Source organism: Mytilus edulis, chromosome 11 (assembly GCF_963676685.1).
Source record: "Mytilus edulis chromosome 11, xbMytEdul2.2, whole genome shotgun sequence".
In the NCBI taxonomy this organism is placed as follows: domain Eukaryota; kingdom Metazoa; phylum Mollusca; class Bivalvia; order Mytilida; family Mytilidae; genus Mytilus; species Mytilus edulis.
Genome location: NC_092354.1, coordinates 41,613,405 through 41,633,495, shown reverse-complemented (window position 1 = coordinate 41,633,495; position 20,091 = coordinate 41,613,405). Strand labels below are relative to the sequence as shown.

General features: G+C 31.4%; 1 protein-coding gene across 1 annotated transcript; it reads right to left on the bottom strand.

Moving 5' to 3' along the window:
* Positions 1-3,783: 3,783 nt before the first annotated feature.
* LOC139494850 (fibrinogen-like protein 1) lies at positions 3,784-19,744 on the bottom strand. Its single transcript, XM_071283011.1, has 7 exons — positions 19,237-19,744; positions 17,571-17,661; positions 15,772-15,960; positions 14,551-14,672; positions 12,291-12,387; positions 7,686-7,856; positions 3,784-5,322 (listed from the first exon to the last, which is right to left on the bottom strand). The coding sequence occupies exons 1-7, from the start codon at positions 19,585-19,587 to the stop codon at positions 5,072-5,074; spliced, it is 1,272 nt and encodes a 423-aa protein (XP_071139112.1). The 5' UTR covers positions 19,588-19,744; the 3' UTR covers positions 3,784-5,071.
* Positions 19,745-20,091: the final 347 nt, after the last annotated feature.

Sequence of the window (20,091 nt, the reverse complement as noted above, 5' to 3'; positions counted from 1 at the left end):
TGCACAATTATCAATGTTTCACATAAACAGTTAAACACAACATTCATTAGAGACTTTGACAAATATGAACATCTGTATTTGGAAGATAGCGTTTCTATACAATATTTGGGAGATTCAATTATATCGTATCTGTTAATCTATTTTTGTATCGTTGGTATATTTGCTGTAAGTATCAGTGTGCAAATCCTTATCTTGAGAAATACCAAAAACATTTATTTCATATACTTTTTTTGGACAAAACATATAGTTAAATACGTTGACATTGAAAAATTAATGGACAACAATGAACATATCGCGTACGACCCACATGGATATAAAATATTTGTTATTGCTATACTTAATCGAGTGGCTTTGCTTTTTTCAAGTAAATTTTATCTTTCCTTGTTCAAACCAATTTGTATAAAACTTGAAGGTAGTAAATGTAAACGTTTCTTGAAATTTTTAAGTCTTTTAACATTAACTTTGTTAAATGTGATACTTAATATAAATATGTGTGCATTCCCTGTACTGTATTTTGCCTTTGCGCCAACGTTATTCAAATGTTTCGCTACTAAAACAAAAATATCTAAACAAGTGTTAGCACTTTTGTCTGGTATATTAGTCATATTGTCAGTCGAATGGTATTTAGATTTCTTTTTATAGCAGCATTGTCTGTTTTTATTCGATTTGTGATTTACAATGTGTTTATTATTTTCCCTATATATGAATTATCATTTAAGTTTTGGACAATTGTTATAACGACATTTTCTTACCTTAGAAATTTCTATAAAGATTTCTATGCACCGTACATCGAACTATTAAAGCAGTGCGTTTCATATTCTAATGTGTATAACACGAACAAAATGAAAATTGTCCCGATTAGAACATATTGTAAAATGGCTAACATTATTTTCCCTATTCGTATGCAAATTGCGTTTTTATTAGGCAAAATGTTGTTTCTGACATTAATCATTACTGTTATCGTTGAGATAATGAACTATAATGTGGGTAATGAAAGCTTCATTGATAGATACTTACCCCTTATTTTGTTCACTGTAACACCTCCAGTTGCCATGAAATTACATAGTAGTGTTCCAAAAGAAGATGTTGACAAATGTAAAGTGTTTATAAAAGATATGATGTCAAAAACCGACGAACCAGATTATGCAAGTGGTGTAAACCAGAATGAAGACAACTGCTTCTAACACATATGGAATTTATGCAAAAAATATGATACATGTAAAAGAGGGACGAAAGATACCAAAGGGACAGTCAAACTCATAAATCTAAAACAAACTGACAACGCCATGGCTAAAAATGAAAAAGACAAACAGAAAAACAATAGTACACATGACACAACATAAAATAAACAACACGAACCCCTCCAAAAACTAGGGGTGATCTCAGGTGCTCCGGAAGGGTTAGCAGATCCTGCTCTACATGTGGCACCCGTCGTGTTGCTTATGTGATTACAAATCCGGTAAATAGTCTAATTCGGTAGGTCACACTAATGTAAATGTTTATTAGGTGTTAGCTTTTTTTGTATTCTACCTTTGTCAATTTATGCACTGGTCTTATTAGTTTTCCTCTCAATTATCCAGAATTGTTTTTCATGTACATGCAAATTCAACGACAAAGATCTAGAAACTAAAACATTGAAATTACGTTTTGATACTTTCCGCAATGTAGAATCTAAAAATGGTTCGAGAACTAACGATAACAATTCGAGCAGCAGCGAAAATGATTCAAGCAGCAGCGACAATGATTCAAACCGCAATGAAGAACTTTACAGTATTGAAATACAACCTATTCACCACGTGTAAAACCATTTATATAAAAAAAATCTTCTCTTTAATCCTTACTTTGTACATAATATATTTTGGAATATTTCCTTAGCTTTTACCATAAATATGCTTCTTATTTGATTAATATTTATCAATATTATTGACCTCTTTATAATGTTAACTTACCAATTATTTGTATTATTTTTATCTTAGTAATGTTTGCATGCTTGTAAAATTGAGAATGGAAAGTGTAACTGTTCACATGTATTGTATATTGATATACCATTTGTTATAACACATTTGTAGACCTAGTGCATGCATTGTTGATATACATTTCAAAATGTATCTTTTTCTTTTCTTTTGAAATTATCATATGCTGACAATCACCATTTATTTATTTTCAATTAATTTAAACGATTGTCAATTTTAACCATCTGGTATATATAAAAAAGAAGATGTGGTATGATTGCCAATGAGACAACTCTCCACAATAGACCAAAATGACACAGAAATTGACAACTATAGGTCACCGTACGGCCATGAACAATGAGCAAAGCCCATACCGCATAGTCAGCTATTAAAGGCCCTGAAATGACAATGTAAAACAATTCAAACAAGAAAACTAACGGCTTTATTTATCCACTGTTTTGTTGACATCTTTTTCAAATTTAAAAGTTACTATTATCTACCTTTTTTTGTTGGTGTCTTGTTGAGAATAATTTGTAAGTTCGTTTGAATTATTTAGTAAGTTGTGTTGTATATCTGTGATGTTTGTTTACACGGTTTTGGAAGCTGGATCCAAATTATTGTCACATTCACTTATTATGTGTGTTTGAGTTTCTCACCCAATTTTGTCAATGTATCGAAACTATCATATAAGTGATGTCTATAAAACCATGTTTAACCCACCATTTTCTGAGAAAATGTCTGTACTAAGTCAGGAATATGGCAGATCCTTTTATTTTACTATTCAATGCTGTAAATTCAGTTCTGTTCAAAAAGTTCGTTTTGCAGTCAAATAAGATATTTCCGTATTTGTAATAAGCCATGGATTTTCAAATATAATGGCATCGAGAATCACTGGAGAGAGTGAAAGAGAGTAGTGAAGCTTTAAGATTACGTGATGGTTGGAGAAGGCGTGATCTCTATTCTAGAAATTCAGTTCTGTTCAAAAATTCGTTTTGCAGTCACATAAGATATAGCCGTATTTGTAATAACCTTAGATTTTCAAATATAATGGCATCGAGGATCACTGGGAGAGTGAAAAAGCGTCGTGAAGCTTGAAGGTTACGTGATGGTTGGAGAAGGCGGGATCTCTATTCTTAAAGTTACTAAGTTTGAAAAAAATCAGCTACCCATTGAAAATTATGACTTTTTGGTGCAAATAGGTGATGTTTTAATGCAAAAATATTGAATATTTTTATTGATAACAGTTTATATTATCCACATGTTACAAAAATTAACTTTGGAAGAATCCCATTGCGTGATGTAGGCCACAACAATGTGCGATTAATACGTTATATGAATCGAGTGTAATCTGGTATCTGATTACCTAAAAAAAAAGATATACCTGTTAAATCTTTCATGATTTCTTAAATCACCAGCGATGTCATATGTGAGGACAGAGGTCAACATCTTATAGAATAGCCAACAAGAGAAGCTGTGTGTACGAAAGATTCGTTTTACCTTATATGAGGCGGGCAATACCTTTTTTGTTAACCTGCTTTGCTGCTGGTGGAGATATATTTCCATGAGGGTATCACCAGCCCAGTAGTCAGCACTTCTGTGTTGACTTGAGTAATCATTGATATGTTCATGATAATAATCCATCTGTTAACAAAACTTTGAATTTTTGAAATACTGAGGCTTTTCTACCTCAAATATAGATTACCTTAGCTGTATTTGCAAAAACTTTTAGGAATTTTTAGTCCTCAATGCTCTTCAACTTCGTAAATTTATTTGGCCTTTTAAACATTTTTTGATTCGAGTGTCACTGATGAGTCTTGTAGACTTTTGGCACAAGTGTACAATTTTAGCCCTGGTATCTATGATGAATTGAAGACCCATTGGTGGTATTCGGCTGTTGTCTGCTCTATGGTCGGGTTGTTGTCTCTTTAACACATTCCTCATTTGCATTATCATTTTTTTTTTGCATTTACAAGGGATTATGATGATGGCAAATATATATATATCACTTGCAAAAAAGTATCATGTTTATAGACACATTACAGAGAATAAAAAGTTTCTAAAACCTATAAACATGTATTTCAAGGCAAATAAACTGCATACCGCCGACTTGTATTGAAAAAAGGTAGAACACAATTATCGGTCTACATGTAGTTCTTTGCACAAATCGGCAATTTTTTAGACTGATTGGCAAAAATTGTGTAAGATCATTGATTGATAGAAAATGATGGATTTGTTGCATTATGTATAAATTTATTATTTTTCGAACCAATGTTTTATCTAGCCCTTCAGAAAAGATATCACAAATTCATAATAGCTAATAAAAAAGCATGTTGAAGAAATTTTATGCTCTCTTTTTAAGCAAGACAATATGTTTAGTCTCGCCATGTTTTCCTTCTATTTTCTAAATGCATACAAACCTACAAACCACTTTTCTCAAATTTCATTTCAAAAATATATATAATCTGTTTTTTCATGAATAACATTATTTTGTAAGTTTGGACAAATCTGAACGACTAGTAGCTTAACAAAGAGTAAGGTGACCCATTATATAATTTTTATGTTATTTTAAAAAAAAACATGACCATTGGTGGCTTTCAGATGTTTTATGTCCTTTTGACAAAAATCCCGCGTCCATTATTACTTTGATGATAAAATCGACATTTTAGCAAAAATATAAGAAAATTCTGACTGAGGAAATATATACTGATCATCCACCTCAAAACTCAAAATAGAAAAGTACTTATAAATGGCAAATAAGTGCACTGTATGTGTGCTTGTTTTCAAAAGATACAAGCTCTGAAATTCGGAATTAGTTGTTTACATAGTTGACTATAAAATAAAATAAAATAATAAAAATAAAATGAAAATAAAACAAAATAAAATGAAAAAAAAAAAGAAATAGTTGACTCGTTTTATATCAAACTAAATATTGAATGCGTAAATGGTTACTGTATGAACAATATATAAGCATATCAAAAATACAAAAGCGATTTGGACGCAAGAAATTTATAATGTTCCACTATCATTTCCTACTTTATCTAATATGCACTGTGGGTATTGTGTTTTTCTGATAAATCATATATACATAAAATATTTCCATTGCGGAAAAAATGTGCTCTTTAGTTTCTAGTTATCATCATTTTTGTAGATTTAAGAGAATATTTTTTTCCGTGCCATGATGTCCAAACAATTCCATCACCAAATATATCCGTCTTTCCTCCTAGATATAACCCGTTAAGATTTGACTTTATACATATATTATACCACCAAGCACCATCTCGCAATATAGCACAGTTCGTACCCTTCCATCTATCATTATCGTTGTCAAAGGTACTGAACTCCATGCCGTTATGATATGAAAAACTGTCGTCTACAAAAGATATGACGTATTGTATTTCATCTATAACAATTAAAGAACTTACACTGCTATATAAATGTGTTCAACAAAAAATGTTTTACCTGCAATTTTGCCAATTGTTTCCTATTCCTTATCGGAATATTTTCCACAATCTGGTCTTTTAAAGTTTATCGACAGTATCCATGACATTTTGATTGCATTTGATTGGTGGTTGGGCAATGCAAAGCAGGAGACGACTACATTGTCAATGCAAGAGTCCGGATTTCATGGTGGTTCTGGCTTCTTTCTTTTCTTATTTTGTTATTATGTATAAGCTTCCTATCTTAGGAACACCCCTTACTGTGTAATAGGGAGTATTTACAAAAGTGGGTAAAACGTAGATTTATTTTAAGTTTTTAAAAATTAACTAAAATATGGGTTAGATAAAATAAGACGAAGGTAAAAATAGCAAATAAAATCAAATAAAATGGTCCAGTAGACGTGCTCTGTGCATACAAGAAGGAACATTGTTGCCGTTCTGGTCGCTCTCCGTTTCGAGTTCATTGCAATTGCTTCAGTACCTTTTATTGTTTTGCATATTTAATATGATTCTTGTGCTTTTACGGTTGTTATTATCGATCTTAAATTTTAATGACGGTTCATGCATGCATAGCAGAAGAATTTACATAGTTGACCAACTGGTATCGCTCTGTGTAGGGTTCATTGCAACTGTTTAAATATCTTTTTTATTGGTTTGCATATTTTTAAAACATATTGACATATTGACACCAGTAACGCACGCGTTATAATATTTTGTCCGGTTAACATTCAAATGTATTTAAAAGTGTAAGTCAGACCATTCAGCAAGCAATATTAATCTTACAAAAATCACAGACATGGAGGACAAATAGATTGTATGGCTGTAATAAGCATAAATTGATATATATAGATTATAACATGGCATTTTTCATTTCAGACCCTTTATCAGCCCTAGTTAATGATATCAATAAGAACTAAAACCCAAGTATTTTATCTTTTCAAAATTGTGTTCATTTTGTAAAATATACCACGACATTCATGTAATAATTGTTTGGCGTCATTGAGTATTTCATGAAATCGCAAATATTAATCAAACTTGTCAAATTAGATATTTATGTATATTACACTATAAAAATGGTTGGGTTTTTATAAAGATTTCAAGGAAAATATTTTTCACAGTGTAGAATTAAACTACAACTTTATGACATTAGTGTATGGTATACTTGAAATTATCAATTGGAAAATTATTATTTAGGATTTCATCAGAAAAAACTGATTGCAGATGGTTTATCTATTCTTTTAATGATTTCTTCTGGTAACATAGCTCCTCATATATTCCACTATTTAAATATCATTGACGTTACAGTTTTATAATTTAAAAGGTTCCAGATGATGGTTAAGCCAGACAAGTGCTTCGTTGGAACCAAATGGATACAAAGTTATGTTTTTGTTTAATAAAGTATGTAACGAATACTTTATAAATTTGGTGGTATTCGAATAGTCTGGATTGACATTCATCCCGAATCCTCAAAAACAAAAATCGGAAATACGGTGGTGTATACATAAATAAGTATAATACAATAAAAAAAAGGCGGTTCTAGAATTCGGCAATTAATTGATGGTCAATTTTTATTGAAGGCTTTAATATGACCTGTTCGCAGGCACCCTTATCCATATCGCCTAATATTCAGATACACCGATAATACTTTAACTTCAACGATTTTCATGGATATGAGCACATGGTCAACCTCCATCTGGCAGTTAAATTCATGCTAAAGATTGTAATCAGTTGGTGTATAGAAAGTATAAATACGCAGTCAAATCCAGTTGGAAAAGGAATGTAAAATAATAAAAATGTAGTAATTATAGAAGCACGTTTCTGCGCTTAAAATAACAAAACAAATATCTTAGAGTTCCGAAGGTGGCCTGTTAGAAAAACAATTTTGACACTTTTAAGAAACCTTCTTTGGAAAGCAGTTTTAATTCCTGTCCTTTCATCCTGGCCAACCAAATTAACACTGTCTACAAATTATATTCACTGTTCCATGTTTCTCGTTCTGAATATTCATAAACCATTTACCACTAGAGGCAAAGCAAAACCTATCAACGCAATTCAAGGAATTATCAAGAAGACGTTCTGACCTTCTCTAACTCTTAAATCTAAATTAAAGCCGACCGCATATTGCTTTTTTGAATGTAATGTTTCCCAAATATCACCACTCGTGAAAAAATCCTATCAATAAACACAATATATATGAAATTACGTAGTCTAAACTGATTGGAAATTTTTAAAATCACTCAACAGAGCCAATCATGTTAAAAAGAAATGAATTTAATTGGTATTACTAATACTATACCTGCAGTACTAGATCCATTGTATCCACTGACACGTAAGATGTAGTTAGAAGCCGCATCTCCAACACTAAAGAGATTATACTCTGCGTACTTTTTAATTCCATCAAAGTCCTCCAGTTCAATGTAAAGTTTGTATTTACCGCTAGAAGATATCTCGTTGATATATGTGTTTCCTTAAAGAAAAACAAATACCATTTTTATAAGAATTACAATACAGTTATCTGCATACAATATATAATAATCAGTATTATGTTCCATGTGAAGTAATAACCAACTGTATATATATATATATATATATATATATATATATATATATATATATATATATACATAATATTCAGAAATGTGTTATTCCAAATCGCACGTGTTTAATCGCTAATACATCCAGATAAAGTCACTGTACGCCGAAACACGAAAAGGTGTTGTAGGACTCCAAAAAGTGTAAATTTCATAAACGCGAAAACAGGTCTTAATTTTTAAAAAAACGTGTCCGCCTATTTGTAAGAGTGATTCATCAAACATTTTGTTTGAAAACTTATCCAGTTGAGAATATGATAAGGACATTAAACCTTGTCTTAAGTGGTTAAATCTTCGATTTGATTATAAAATGCCACGCAGAGACAGTACTCTTATTATCGTATTATTGTTAAAAAAAAGAGGCACAGCAGTTGTTCAATTTAAACACAATCTCATGTTTTTATACTTTTGGGCGAATACACGTTTGATGAAAATGAAGTTTGAAAAAATTTGGCACAATGTGGTTTTGAGGACCGTTAGAGATAAATGGACACGATAAAGCGTGACAGACACGTTTTGCGATAGATGGTTTGAGATAGAGATGCAAAATATAGCAAATAGATATTCAAATTCATAAGTTAAAAAAAATAACTATGCCTTTGCCAAAAAAAGATGAAAAGACAAACAAAACACGCCATAGAACACTAAAGGCTAACCAGCATGGACCCCACCAAAAATCGGGGGTATTTCAGGTAATTTAGAAAGGGTTTTAACTTTATGTTCAGGTAACTAGATAATGTTATCTCAACAATTGTTTCAAAGTTTGGTAACCATGTTGAACGCATCTTTTCAATCGAATTTGAAATAAAACATACTACTGAAAGAGTTAGGTTTACCTCATAGCTTCACTTGTATCTCGAATGTGACAATAAGGGTCGGTTGAGAACAAAATTGGACGACAAAAGTTTCAATGATAAGGTTCCATGTGCTATGTAGCATCTTGCATCAGCGTTTGCATGTGAAGTATATATCTTCAAGATGATACGATATTACAGGACTTGCGGTTCCTATCATGATTTTCTTGAAACAACGTTACTATTTACAAGGAAACTATAAAACCATCGTTCCAAGTGGTGAAGTTGAAGTCATACCGTCGACAATTTTTACGGAGGCCATTACGAGTTGGTTGACCGTATTAGAATTTACCGGGTTTGTACTTACACGAGCAAAACAACGGGTGGCGAATCTTTCCGGATCACACCAGATTTTATTGTGGAATCGTGTGCGTTTTGTGTTTACATGTAAGTACATGGCGTAATAAAAAGCTGCAAAAAAATCTTCCAAACTGACACTTAGTTATAATTAAAGACTTAAAGAGGTATAAGTTGGATAGCTTAAAATTGCTGTCAAATTTAAGAACAATATTCAATCAAAAAGCAGATTGATCTGAGGGATACGATTGCCATTGTTCCCATTGACACATGTATACATGTAGCTGGATAATATTATTTTCAAAACTAATTCAACTGCACATGTAAAATGTAATGTACGTATTACACTTCGTATCTTATCACCTATTTTCCTACCTTAGTTCTAGGAGGAACCCCATTCCTAACTCTTTAAATATTTAATTTCCTTTGGGTCAGTGGTCATGACTCCTTTCCGTACACATTCTTCGGTTTAAATAGCGATCGTTTTTAAATATAATACGACATTTATCGACAGAACGAGTTAATTTTTCTTGATGTGTTGTATCGTAATTTTTTATTCAGAATTGACGGAAGTAACTTCTGGAAGGGAGACAACTCGAAACTATAATATGCAAGACTTCATTTCGCCTGAAGGGGTGTTGTAGTTACACCTTTAAGATGTGGACTACATTAATTTTAGTTTAAATGATGCATATGATTTAAAATTTTGCAACAACAATAACCCTCAATAGCCGACATATATAGAAAGGGTCCTTTGAGTTTTAAATTAATCAATTGAGTGGGGAATCCAGAGCAACCATTCAATATAATATCCCTTAAAGTCAAGACAACTATACGCATGCGCATAATTACCTAAACAAACCCTGGAGCGAGAACGTATATTAAATGTTAATTAAACGACCTAGATGGTTCTCTATTTCTTTCCGGAAGTACAATATCAACTATTAGTTTCATCTGAAACTGATATTATCAAGATGCTTGATTTCTTGATTGACAACATATTTGTTACGTTCGGAGGACGTGTTTTTCAACAGACTATAGGCATTCCAATGGGAACAAATTGTGCCCCTCTACTTGCCGACTTGTTTCTTTATTATTATGAGGCTGACTTCATGCAGGAACTTTTTAGGAAGAAAGATAAGAAGTTAGCGATATCCTTTAACTCTACTTTCCGCTATATAGATGATGTTCTTTCGCTAGATAATTAAAAATTTGGTGACTCTGTGGAACGCATCTATCCCATCGAACTAGAGATAAAGGATACTACAGATACAGTTAAGTCGGCCTCATTCTTGACTTACATCTAGAAATTGACAATGAGGGTCGGTTGAAAACAATACTTTACGACAAAAGAGATGATTTCAGCTTTCCAATTGTGAACTTTCCATTTCTAAGTAGCAACATTCCAGCAGCACCTACATACGGGGTATATATCTCCCAATTGATACGATATTCCCGTGCTTGCATTTACTATCATGATTTTCTTGATAGAGGGTTTCTGCTCACAAGGAAGCTATTAAACCAAGAGTTCCAAATGGTGAAGTTGAAATCATCCCTTCGTACATTTTACGGAACCATCACCAGTTGGTTGACCGTTAAGGTATAACTGTTTCACAAATGATATCGGATATGTTCCTTACGTCGTAACTACAATCCCCTTCCCTTTCATGAATGTGACCTACTGAATTAGACTATTTACCGGATTTGTTATCACATAAGCAACACGACGGGTGCCACATGTTGAGCAGAATCTACTTACCCTTCCGGAGCACCTGAGATCACCCCTAGGTTTTGGTGGGGTTCGTGTTGTTTATTCTTTAGTTTTCTATGATGTGTCATGTGTACTATTGTTTGTCTGTTTGTCTTTTTCACTTTTAGCCATGGTGTTGTCAGTTTATTTTCGATTTATGAGTTTGACTGTACCTTTGGTATCTTTCGTCCCTGTTTCATATTAACGTTGACATATAAGAACAACTCCGATTCAGTTCTTATATGAACGAAATAGATGTATCGGAATTCAGAGAACTCTCGCATTTTAAACAAAACTGGGGAATTTCCTCTGACGTGTTTCTAAATCTATAAAAACACTAAATATAAATACTGCTTAATTCTTATTCCGTGTTGTTAAAAACACGCATATAAGTCAAGGGAAATATCAAACATGACGATTATGAAAAGAACATTATTGGGAAGTTGTTTAAGTTCAATCCCTTTGTTTGTTTTTACCTTTTAAAGCAAGACAATCATAAGAATCTGAAATGTTCCTTAATGTTTAGAATAAAACAGTTGACGTGAGGGCATGGCCCTGAGCCAATGGTATAAGTCTACAGATTGCTTGAAAGCAATCGTATCCCAAAAACTCTCTTTATACATTTAAATAATCTGATTAAAGCTATTGCTGGGTTTAACAAGATATATGTCATTTGTTGTTGACTTCGATCATTTTAAAAAGAATTTATTTTTATCGAAGACCTTTTCCTCTTTGATATTCTTTAATAAAATCGTGTGAGCCAGTCATTTGCCATGTATTCCTTTGAGTGTCTAATTTCAAAATACAAGTTTAAACAGTAGGCTTTTGTCAATATATTTGTCATGAACACTGAATAATACAGTAAGCCATCAGTTCACGATTGCCAACGACTGTTAAGCTCTGAATGAAAAATTTGAATAATAAATTTGCCTTGTTCCATATATCCCCATATTTATGAATATTTAATGAAGATATTGTTCATGTTGTTTAAACATTATCAGATCATGTGTGACAATTTTTTTTTATCATAAAGGTTACCAATTACAATTTACTTTAACAAACAACACTCTGTCTACTTTTGTTAAAATAGTTTGATTTCATCAATAAGAAATGACTGTTTTTTCAATTGGCCGTTTCATAAACTAAAGTACTGTGGGTAATTCAATTGTTTGTAACCCAAAATTAAAATAACGTCACGTCATTGGTTGAATTTCCCTTGTTTACGACGTTTTTAACCAATCACGATGCTTTGGAGTACGCTTTTGAAAATATTACCCAGAATGCATTAGATTCTGAAACAGCGAATTATCAGTGTTAGAAATTAAATGGTATTGTTGTTCGCATTTGAATGTTTCAAAAAATTATTATAGATTAAAAAATTGGAAATTGTGTTTCTTCAGCGTACATACCTAACCAAAATTCCCGCTGCAGGTTTCCAAATCCATTTTGATAGGTAGACCATCCCCTATAGAAATTCGTAGAATTATCTAGTCTCCTCTGAAACACCTGTTATAAATGAAATATTTTACTTAGTTTTGTTATTTGAAAAACTTAAATATGTCAGGTATCTTAAATAATATAGGGTTATTGCATGAATATTGGGGAATATTGTCCCGAGTAGAATTTTATATTGCACGAGCTTGCGAGTAGAATTTTATATTGCACGAGCTTGCGAGTGCAATATATGTTCTACGAGGGACAATATTCACCAGTATTCATGAAATAACCCTTTTATTGTATAGCAATATACTATTTAAAAGTAAAAATTGGTTTAAACTAAGATTTTGTCGTTGGTGACATCATGAATTTTGAAGATTTATTGCACTAGTGCACTATTGAAATTTATTGCACGCTAACTTTTTGTTACTTTCTGTGGGAAATATTATATTGCTATCAGACTTGGGGTCAATTACATTGGAACGTAATTAATTAAATTACACATTACATTGCAAAAACGGTCAATTACACTAATTACACATTACACAGTTTTTGAAATGTAATTAATTAAATTACAATTACTTTACTAAAGTAATTAATTAAATTACACATTACATTTCATCACAATATTTGTTAACTAATATTATACATGTATGTATAATGTATGTGTAAAATATTCATGTAAACATAGTTTAAGCATTGAGTAGTTTTAATGTTTTGTCATTTAGTCTGCATCTCTCTGGTCTGTACACTTTGACAGCCATTCTCAAAAGTATTTCTATAGGAGCTAATGTGGCATATATCGCTTGATTAGAACATGGAGGTATTATACTTCCATAATCAGTAGATGTGTTGATAGAAGAGGAAATTATTTCCTATTAACTTGCCAATACATTAAGGGGTATTTTGACATCTCAGAAATGAAGTTATTTAAATAAAACGTATCATGAATAAAGAAATTATAAATAAATTAAAAAAAATCACTTAATAATTATTAAAAGGTATGCTTGTCACAACATTAAAAATACTTTTTAGTACAAACAATGTATAATGTCTATATCTTAGCAATATTTTGCTAATTAGATAAAATACATGTAATAGTGGCATTGCCCCTGGACATTTTAATCTGATTAATTGCTGTTTGTTTTTACAGCTGTTAATTTTTATCTCTATAATCCTTTTGTGTATACTAATTTGACAAAATTCTGAATGAACTATCATAAAGATTTTTCACACATATTTTTGTTTTTGTTTAACATGGTGATTTATTACTTTTCAATCTATTTAGTTAAAGATCTTTCTTAAAAACATATGTAATTTTTCAAATCATAAGACTATTCAGAAAAAATTCTGTTGATCAAATAAGTAATATACAAACTTTAGATTAAATTACAGAAAGTATGTGATATCAATATTTGAAAAATAAATATACTTTTACAATTTATATTATTAAACATAAATCCTTATCATTCACACCATAAAAGTACATGTAATTCAAATGTAATTCAAAAGTAGTTGAGCATTACATGCTTTTTTCATTGTAATTAATTATAAATTACCATTACAAGTAATTAAAAAAATGCTCAATTACACATTACATTCAATTACATGGAAAATTGTAATGCATTACACTTAATTACCATTACATTTTCAATTACCCCATCCCTGATTGCTATGCAATAATATTGAATATTTAAGCAAATCAGAAAAAAAAAGTTACATCATCATTACCAGACAAATAAGTAGATTTAATGATTAATAACAAATAATCCTGCATCATCCTATATACTTATGCAAATATTTCTCTTTAAACTTTCAAACGCTTTTGATAATATTCCTTTACATATAGCATCTAAATATTCGCATATTCACTTATATTTTACCTAGAAGTACTTGCTGAAAACATACATCGATAATTAAACAGGACAAGGATATGATGAATTCTGCCGAGAAAAAAACCATGTTTAATTTCATTTCCAACTTCACATTTGCTTTTTATGGTTATAGAATTCGCATGTAATGATTGTGTAAACTTGATGTCTCACTACTGTTTGTAACAAACATTTAGTAATATGCGATGTTTTGAACCTTTAGTAATGACAACCTGTCGGATTTTAAGCAAAGCAACACGGCAGATCTCACTAACAGAGGGTGTGTTTGAGTACCCGAGCTTCCATTTGGTTTTAATCATGTTCTTATTGTGAGGTCTGATATCGCTATGCTGATACTTACAGTCCATCCCCCTCCTGCTGTCTCCATATCACAGAACACATCAAACTCACTCGTACCTTTAGGACTTATTCTATATATCCCAGAAGTACAATCAGATGGTATGTCACTACAATCATGTGGCACTAAAAATATAAATTCTAGGTCAATGATACATGTGTTGTATTACGGGAGTTTTAATGGAACGTGTACTGTTAGTTGTTTAACATAGTCGAAATCTACTAAAGGGACATTCATACTCAAAAGTAAAAAATAAACTGACATACATGGAAAAAGAAGAACAATTAACAGTATATAAATCGCAACAAAGAAACTAAAGACTGAGAGACACGAATCCCACCAAAAACCGGTGATGTTCTCAGGTCTTCCTTTCTAAGGTAAATAAACTCATCATGTTTACCAGGACTAAATTTTATATATACGCCAGACGCAGCCATATTCTGAACCACATGTGGCATCGTCGTGTTCCTATGCAATGGCCTTAAATTATTTTTTAGGGTCATGTTTATTTATTTAATATTAGAGTGTATTTTCTTGCGGACCGTTGTAAATTCGTTTGACTTTAGTGTGTATCGTTGGCTTTTTATTTTTGTGTAACGGTTCTTTTTTTTTCATTTTGAACAACACATTAATTGTTAGGATAACATAATAACATATGCAACGAGCTAGAAAACATCTATTAACCTGATTGTTTGATTGCTGCTCGTCTTCAAACGAATTACATGGTAAATAGATCAAAATATTACTTGCTTCATAACTATCCAAAATGTAGATTCTTAACTTACTAGCTCAGATTATAACAGTTCGAATAAAGATATAACAACATTTTCATACCAATTTTATATCCCTTTATACCACAAATGTCACCTACCGAATTTAGACTATTTTCAAGGTTTGTAATACCATGAGCAACACGACGGGTGCCACATGTGGAGCAGGATATGTCTACCCTACAAGAGCACCTGAGATCACCCCCGGTTTTTTGGTGGGGTTCGTAGTGATAAGTCTTTAGTTTTTTATGATGTGTATTGTGTACTATTATTTGTCTGTTTGCCTTTTTATTCTATAGTCATGGCGTTGTCAGTTTATTTTCTATCTATTAGTGTGACTGTCCCTCTGTTATCTTTCGCACATCTTTTGTAATGCTTATTCCCCAGCAGCTTCTGTTAATAAATAAACAGATATAACATATATCTTTATGATTTTGTTTTATAACTACTTTACCTTTGTTATTTGGGAGGCAGCAAAACAAACTCTTCCATTCCCCATTGTCTTTACATACTAGAAATGGATTCCCTCTCATGGTAAAATCTGAATTACATTGAAAAAGGTTGGCTGTTCCTAGATTTTTATACATTCCAAAGTGTTCTATGCAGGCTGCATTTTTTATATCTGGAGCAGATTCCTCGCAATCTAAAAAGAAAATATTTATTAATCTTTATATAACAAAATCATTGATTACACCTTTGTTATTCTTTTTGGAATGGTCCAGGCTTCTGCACATTTGAAATCTGAATATGTTTTATTTTTAACTTGGTAGGTCACATTAGGAAAGGGCAGCGGGGTTATATTTACGACAATTTGAAAACACCCGTTGTCATGTGTAAAATAGATATGCCATAACGTTCAACGTCCATAGTATGTACTCAATTGATTTAGACATTTTAGTGCAAAACACTCTGTGTTTATAAAGATAATCCAATGAGGTATAATATTACCTTCCAAACAAGGGAAAATGGTAAAACTTTAATTTGACGATTGCAGTGTGTCAACAGAACTTCTTGTATGATCTTGTATTCTTCCAGGTAAAATAAAAAACACTTTTGTTTAATTTATTTAAATATGTACATAAAGAAAAATATTTTTTTTACATGCAATATATGTTGAATAAGTTAGATAAATAGAATCCTACTTTTACAGTTAGGTAAAAGAGGGACGGAAGATACCAGAGGAACAGTCAGTCACATAAATCGAAAAAAAACCTAGTAAATAGTATACAATCACACTAATAAGATATTCAACCTCTAGATTTTTTTTGGTTTACTAGTTTATCAAGTCAAATTGGAATATAAGATTACTTGAAGGTAGCAAAATTTAAATGGCACAATACTTTTTTTATAGATTTAAAATTTGGCCTCAACCATTTACGAACATTTAAGACGTTTCTTATCATTCATGTGATTTGAAGGAGAATTACAAATCAGTCATCCTGATAGAAAAAAAAGTTTCCCTTTTTCAGTACATCTGACTGGTTTCTCGAATTAGAATATTAGATTCCACGAACCAAATTGAGACGATAAAAAAGTATTTGAGTTAGGCTTTTTTATGTCTTTTATAGCCGATTATATGATACGGCTTTTTTCATGTTAAAGGTGATGAGGGTGAACATTATTATTATTATTATTATTATTATTATTATTATTATTATTATTATTATTATTATTATTATTATTATTATTATCATCATCATGACGCATTTACATGTGTGTCATCTATGTCAGAAGTAAAATACTTTTAAAGAACATTTGACATTTCAATATAAGACTTTAATTCAATATACTAGTAACAAAATAATTCAATATTCACCCTTTTTCATTTCAAAATTCAACCTGCCAATGCAATGAATCATTTTCCTTGTAGCAGATATCTCATTTTTGCGCCTGTCAATAGACAGGAGTCTCTGATCATTGTATGTCTTTTTTTTTTTTTTTTAAATTTTAATTCATTTATATTTTTTGGAGTTAAGTATGACGTCAATTTTCACTGAACTAGTACACATTTTTGTTCATGGGTCAGCGGAAGCCCGCCTCCAGCTGCGTGATTTTATATTCTCATTGTTGGACTTCGGTTTTTTTCTGCTCTTTGAGCGGGTTGTTGTATGTTTGAAACATTTCGCATTTTCATCCTCAATTTGATTAAAGTTAACTATAAATATATATTTAACACATCAATAAGACATATATCAATCAATCAATACATTGCTGTGCAAGTCCATCTAACAAACTAAAATATAATCTTCTTACACGCAGGTAAACAGGATAAACCACCATTTTGCTGTTTCTCACATTTGTTTCCAACATCACACGTATGGTCTGCACATCTTCCGGCAAGGGACTAAAAATAATATTTTTCATATGACCTTTAATTTTCATTTTCAATTTGTTTTAAGCGGGTTTTTTTATATTTTCAAAAAGCCTGCACCATAACATTGAGAATGGCTACAAAAATACAACCAATGACGTCACGTTTTTTTTTTTTTTTGTGTTTGTTTTTAGTTACGCACAATTGAAATATCCTGTGGTCTTTTAGATTGTTAATCGGCAAATAATCCGTCGATCTACAAAGTGAAGAAGTTCATATCCGGTTCAAAATGAACCATTCATTGTTTAATGTCAGATATTTGCAGATCTTCTTTACCTATCGTTTCACAAAACTTCTTATGATTTCTAGGGTGAACTAAGATGGCATGGTATCAACTTTGGATATGCATCGTTACATGACCTTACTATAGGACGTAAGTCCCTGTAAACAAAGTGTAAACGGAGTGATAAGCAACAACAATAATAAAAAAAAAATTGCACTAGAAATTAGATTGAGAACTGTAATTTCAGAAATAATTGCGAGGTTTCAAATAATTCAAAAAATGCGACTGGGTAACTACTGCATTTATAAGAACACGGATTCTGACATTTGATTCATATATACATCTGTATGCAAAAACTAATCTAGCATATATCGATTGTTCAAAAATGTCAATAATAGAAGCACCAATAACTTTAAAGTGTACAGTATTATAAAAAAAATATAACATGAAAACGAACTATAAGGCATGGTGGTCTATAAAAACCTACAAAACCAAAAACGTATAAACCAACGGAAGAAGTGGAGAAGAACCACATGTCTTTGTAAAGGGATTTTACCCGGGTTTTAACTTGATAAACTTCCAACTTGTTTAATAGTTGTATAGAGTTCAATTACATTGACAATATTGTGTGAGCAACAATAACAGACCAAATAGGGTAATATGAAATACTTAAGATACACCTACCCAAAAGACAGGAATTAAAATATGTGCATCAGAAGGGTTAACACTTCCTGCTTTTCATGTTTTCATATCGTCGTATTTCTGCGACGCATTAGTATTGCATAGAAATATGTTAGCTACATCTATTGATGAAATTGTCAAAACCTTTAGTGGCTTTTATCAACCTTTTGAGAAACAATTGCCAAAACCTCAAGTTGCTTTTATTAACCTTTTGAGATACGATTACCAAAACCTTGAGTGGCTTTTATCAATCCTTATCAGTTAGCAATTTGAAACTTGTCACTGTTAAATCAACAGAAATAAATTATTCATATAGTATTTATGCATGTCATTGGCTTATGTTTATAATCTAGATGTAAATGAAATGTTGATGTTTATATGTTGATGCAACTGGTTTCGTGCCTTTTTGTATTGTTACCAAAGGGATATACAAACTCATTAGTCAAAAAAAAAAGACATTGCCATTACAAAAAAATTAAAACTGACAAAAGGCAAACAACAGTACACACAACACAATTTAGAAAACTATAAATTGACCAACACGAACTATACCAAAAACCGGTATGATCTCATTTGCTGCTTAAAATGAGGCAAACCTACTCAATATGTAGCAACAGCGATTCTTAATTACGATGTGTACATACCTTAGGCCATGTTGATATTTTACTAAAGGTACTTCCAGACTCATCCCTCAGCTTTTTGCCTCTAGGTATTTCTCCGAGTAGATCACATAGCTTCCAATCTTTTCGATAGTTTATTGCGATGCACTGTGACGTCACCAAGCATTCTGTTACACACTCATGCATACCGACACGTTGAACACGGCGTAATATATTGTGTTCTTGACTTTTACCATGTTGAAGGGTTCCTAATTTGGTTACATCGTTTTGACGTTGACATTCAAAATCGTCTTTGTCGCAAAATTCTTCTAATACACATGCGTATTGTTTGAAAATAGAAATAAATAAAAATAAGTAAAGATTTAATTTGTCCATACTTATACAGTGAACTTCAATCACTGATGTTATGTGTTTCTCTGTGTTGTCTATATCTTGCAATTCATGAAGATGACAGAACCTCGCTTTCGTATTTTAATTTATTTAAAATAATCGTGACACCGATTCATAACGTCGTTTAATTACTTGAATTTAGATTGCGTCTTTTTTACGGATGGGAACCTAAAAACACTGAAATAACGTTAAAACGAATTAAAAATGCAAAACGTGCTATAGATTTTTTTAAGTGTAGGTTGTTTTAAAACGATTATTTAAATATCTAATTCATGGAAATAGCTTCAGCACATATAAATGTATAAAACTGTCGTCGAAATATACTACTAAACTGTATAAATTATTCCGAAAGAAGCTAATATATGTTTTGAAATTATAACGTCATCCAGAGTAAATGTATTTTTGATTACCCAAGGCACTATATGGAATCTTTTGGATTGTCTAGTCAAACAATATACTTAGATAACTATCTTCTACTATTTAGATCGA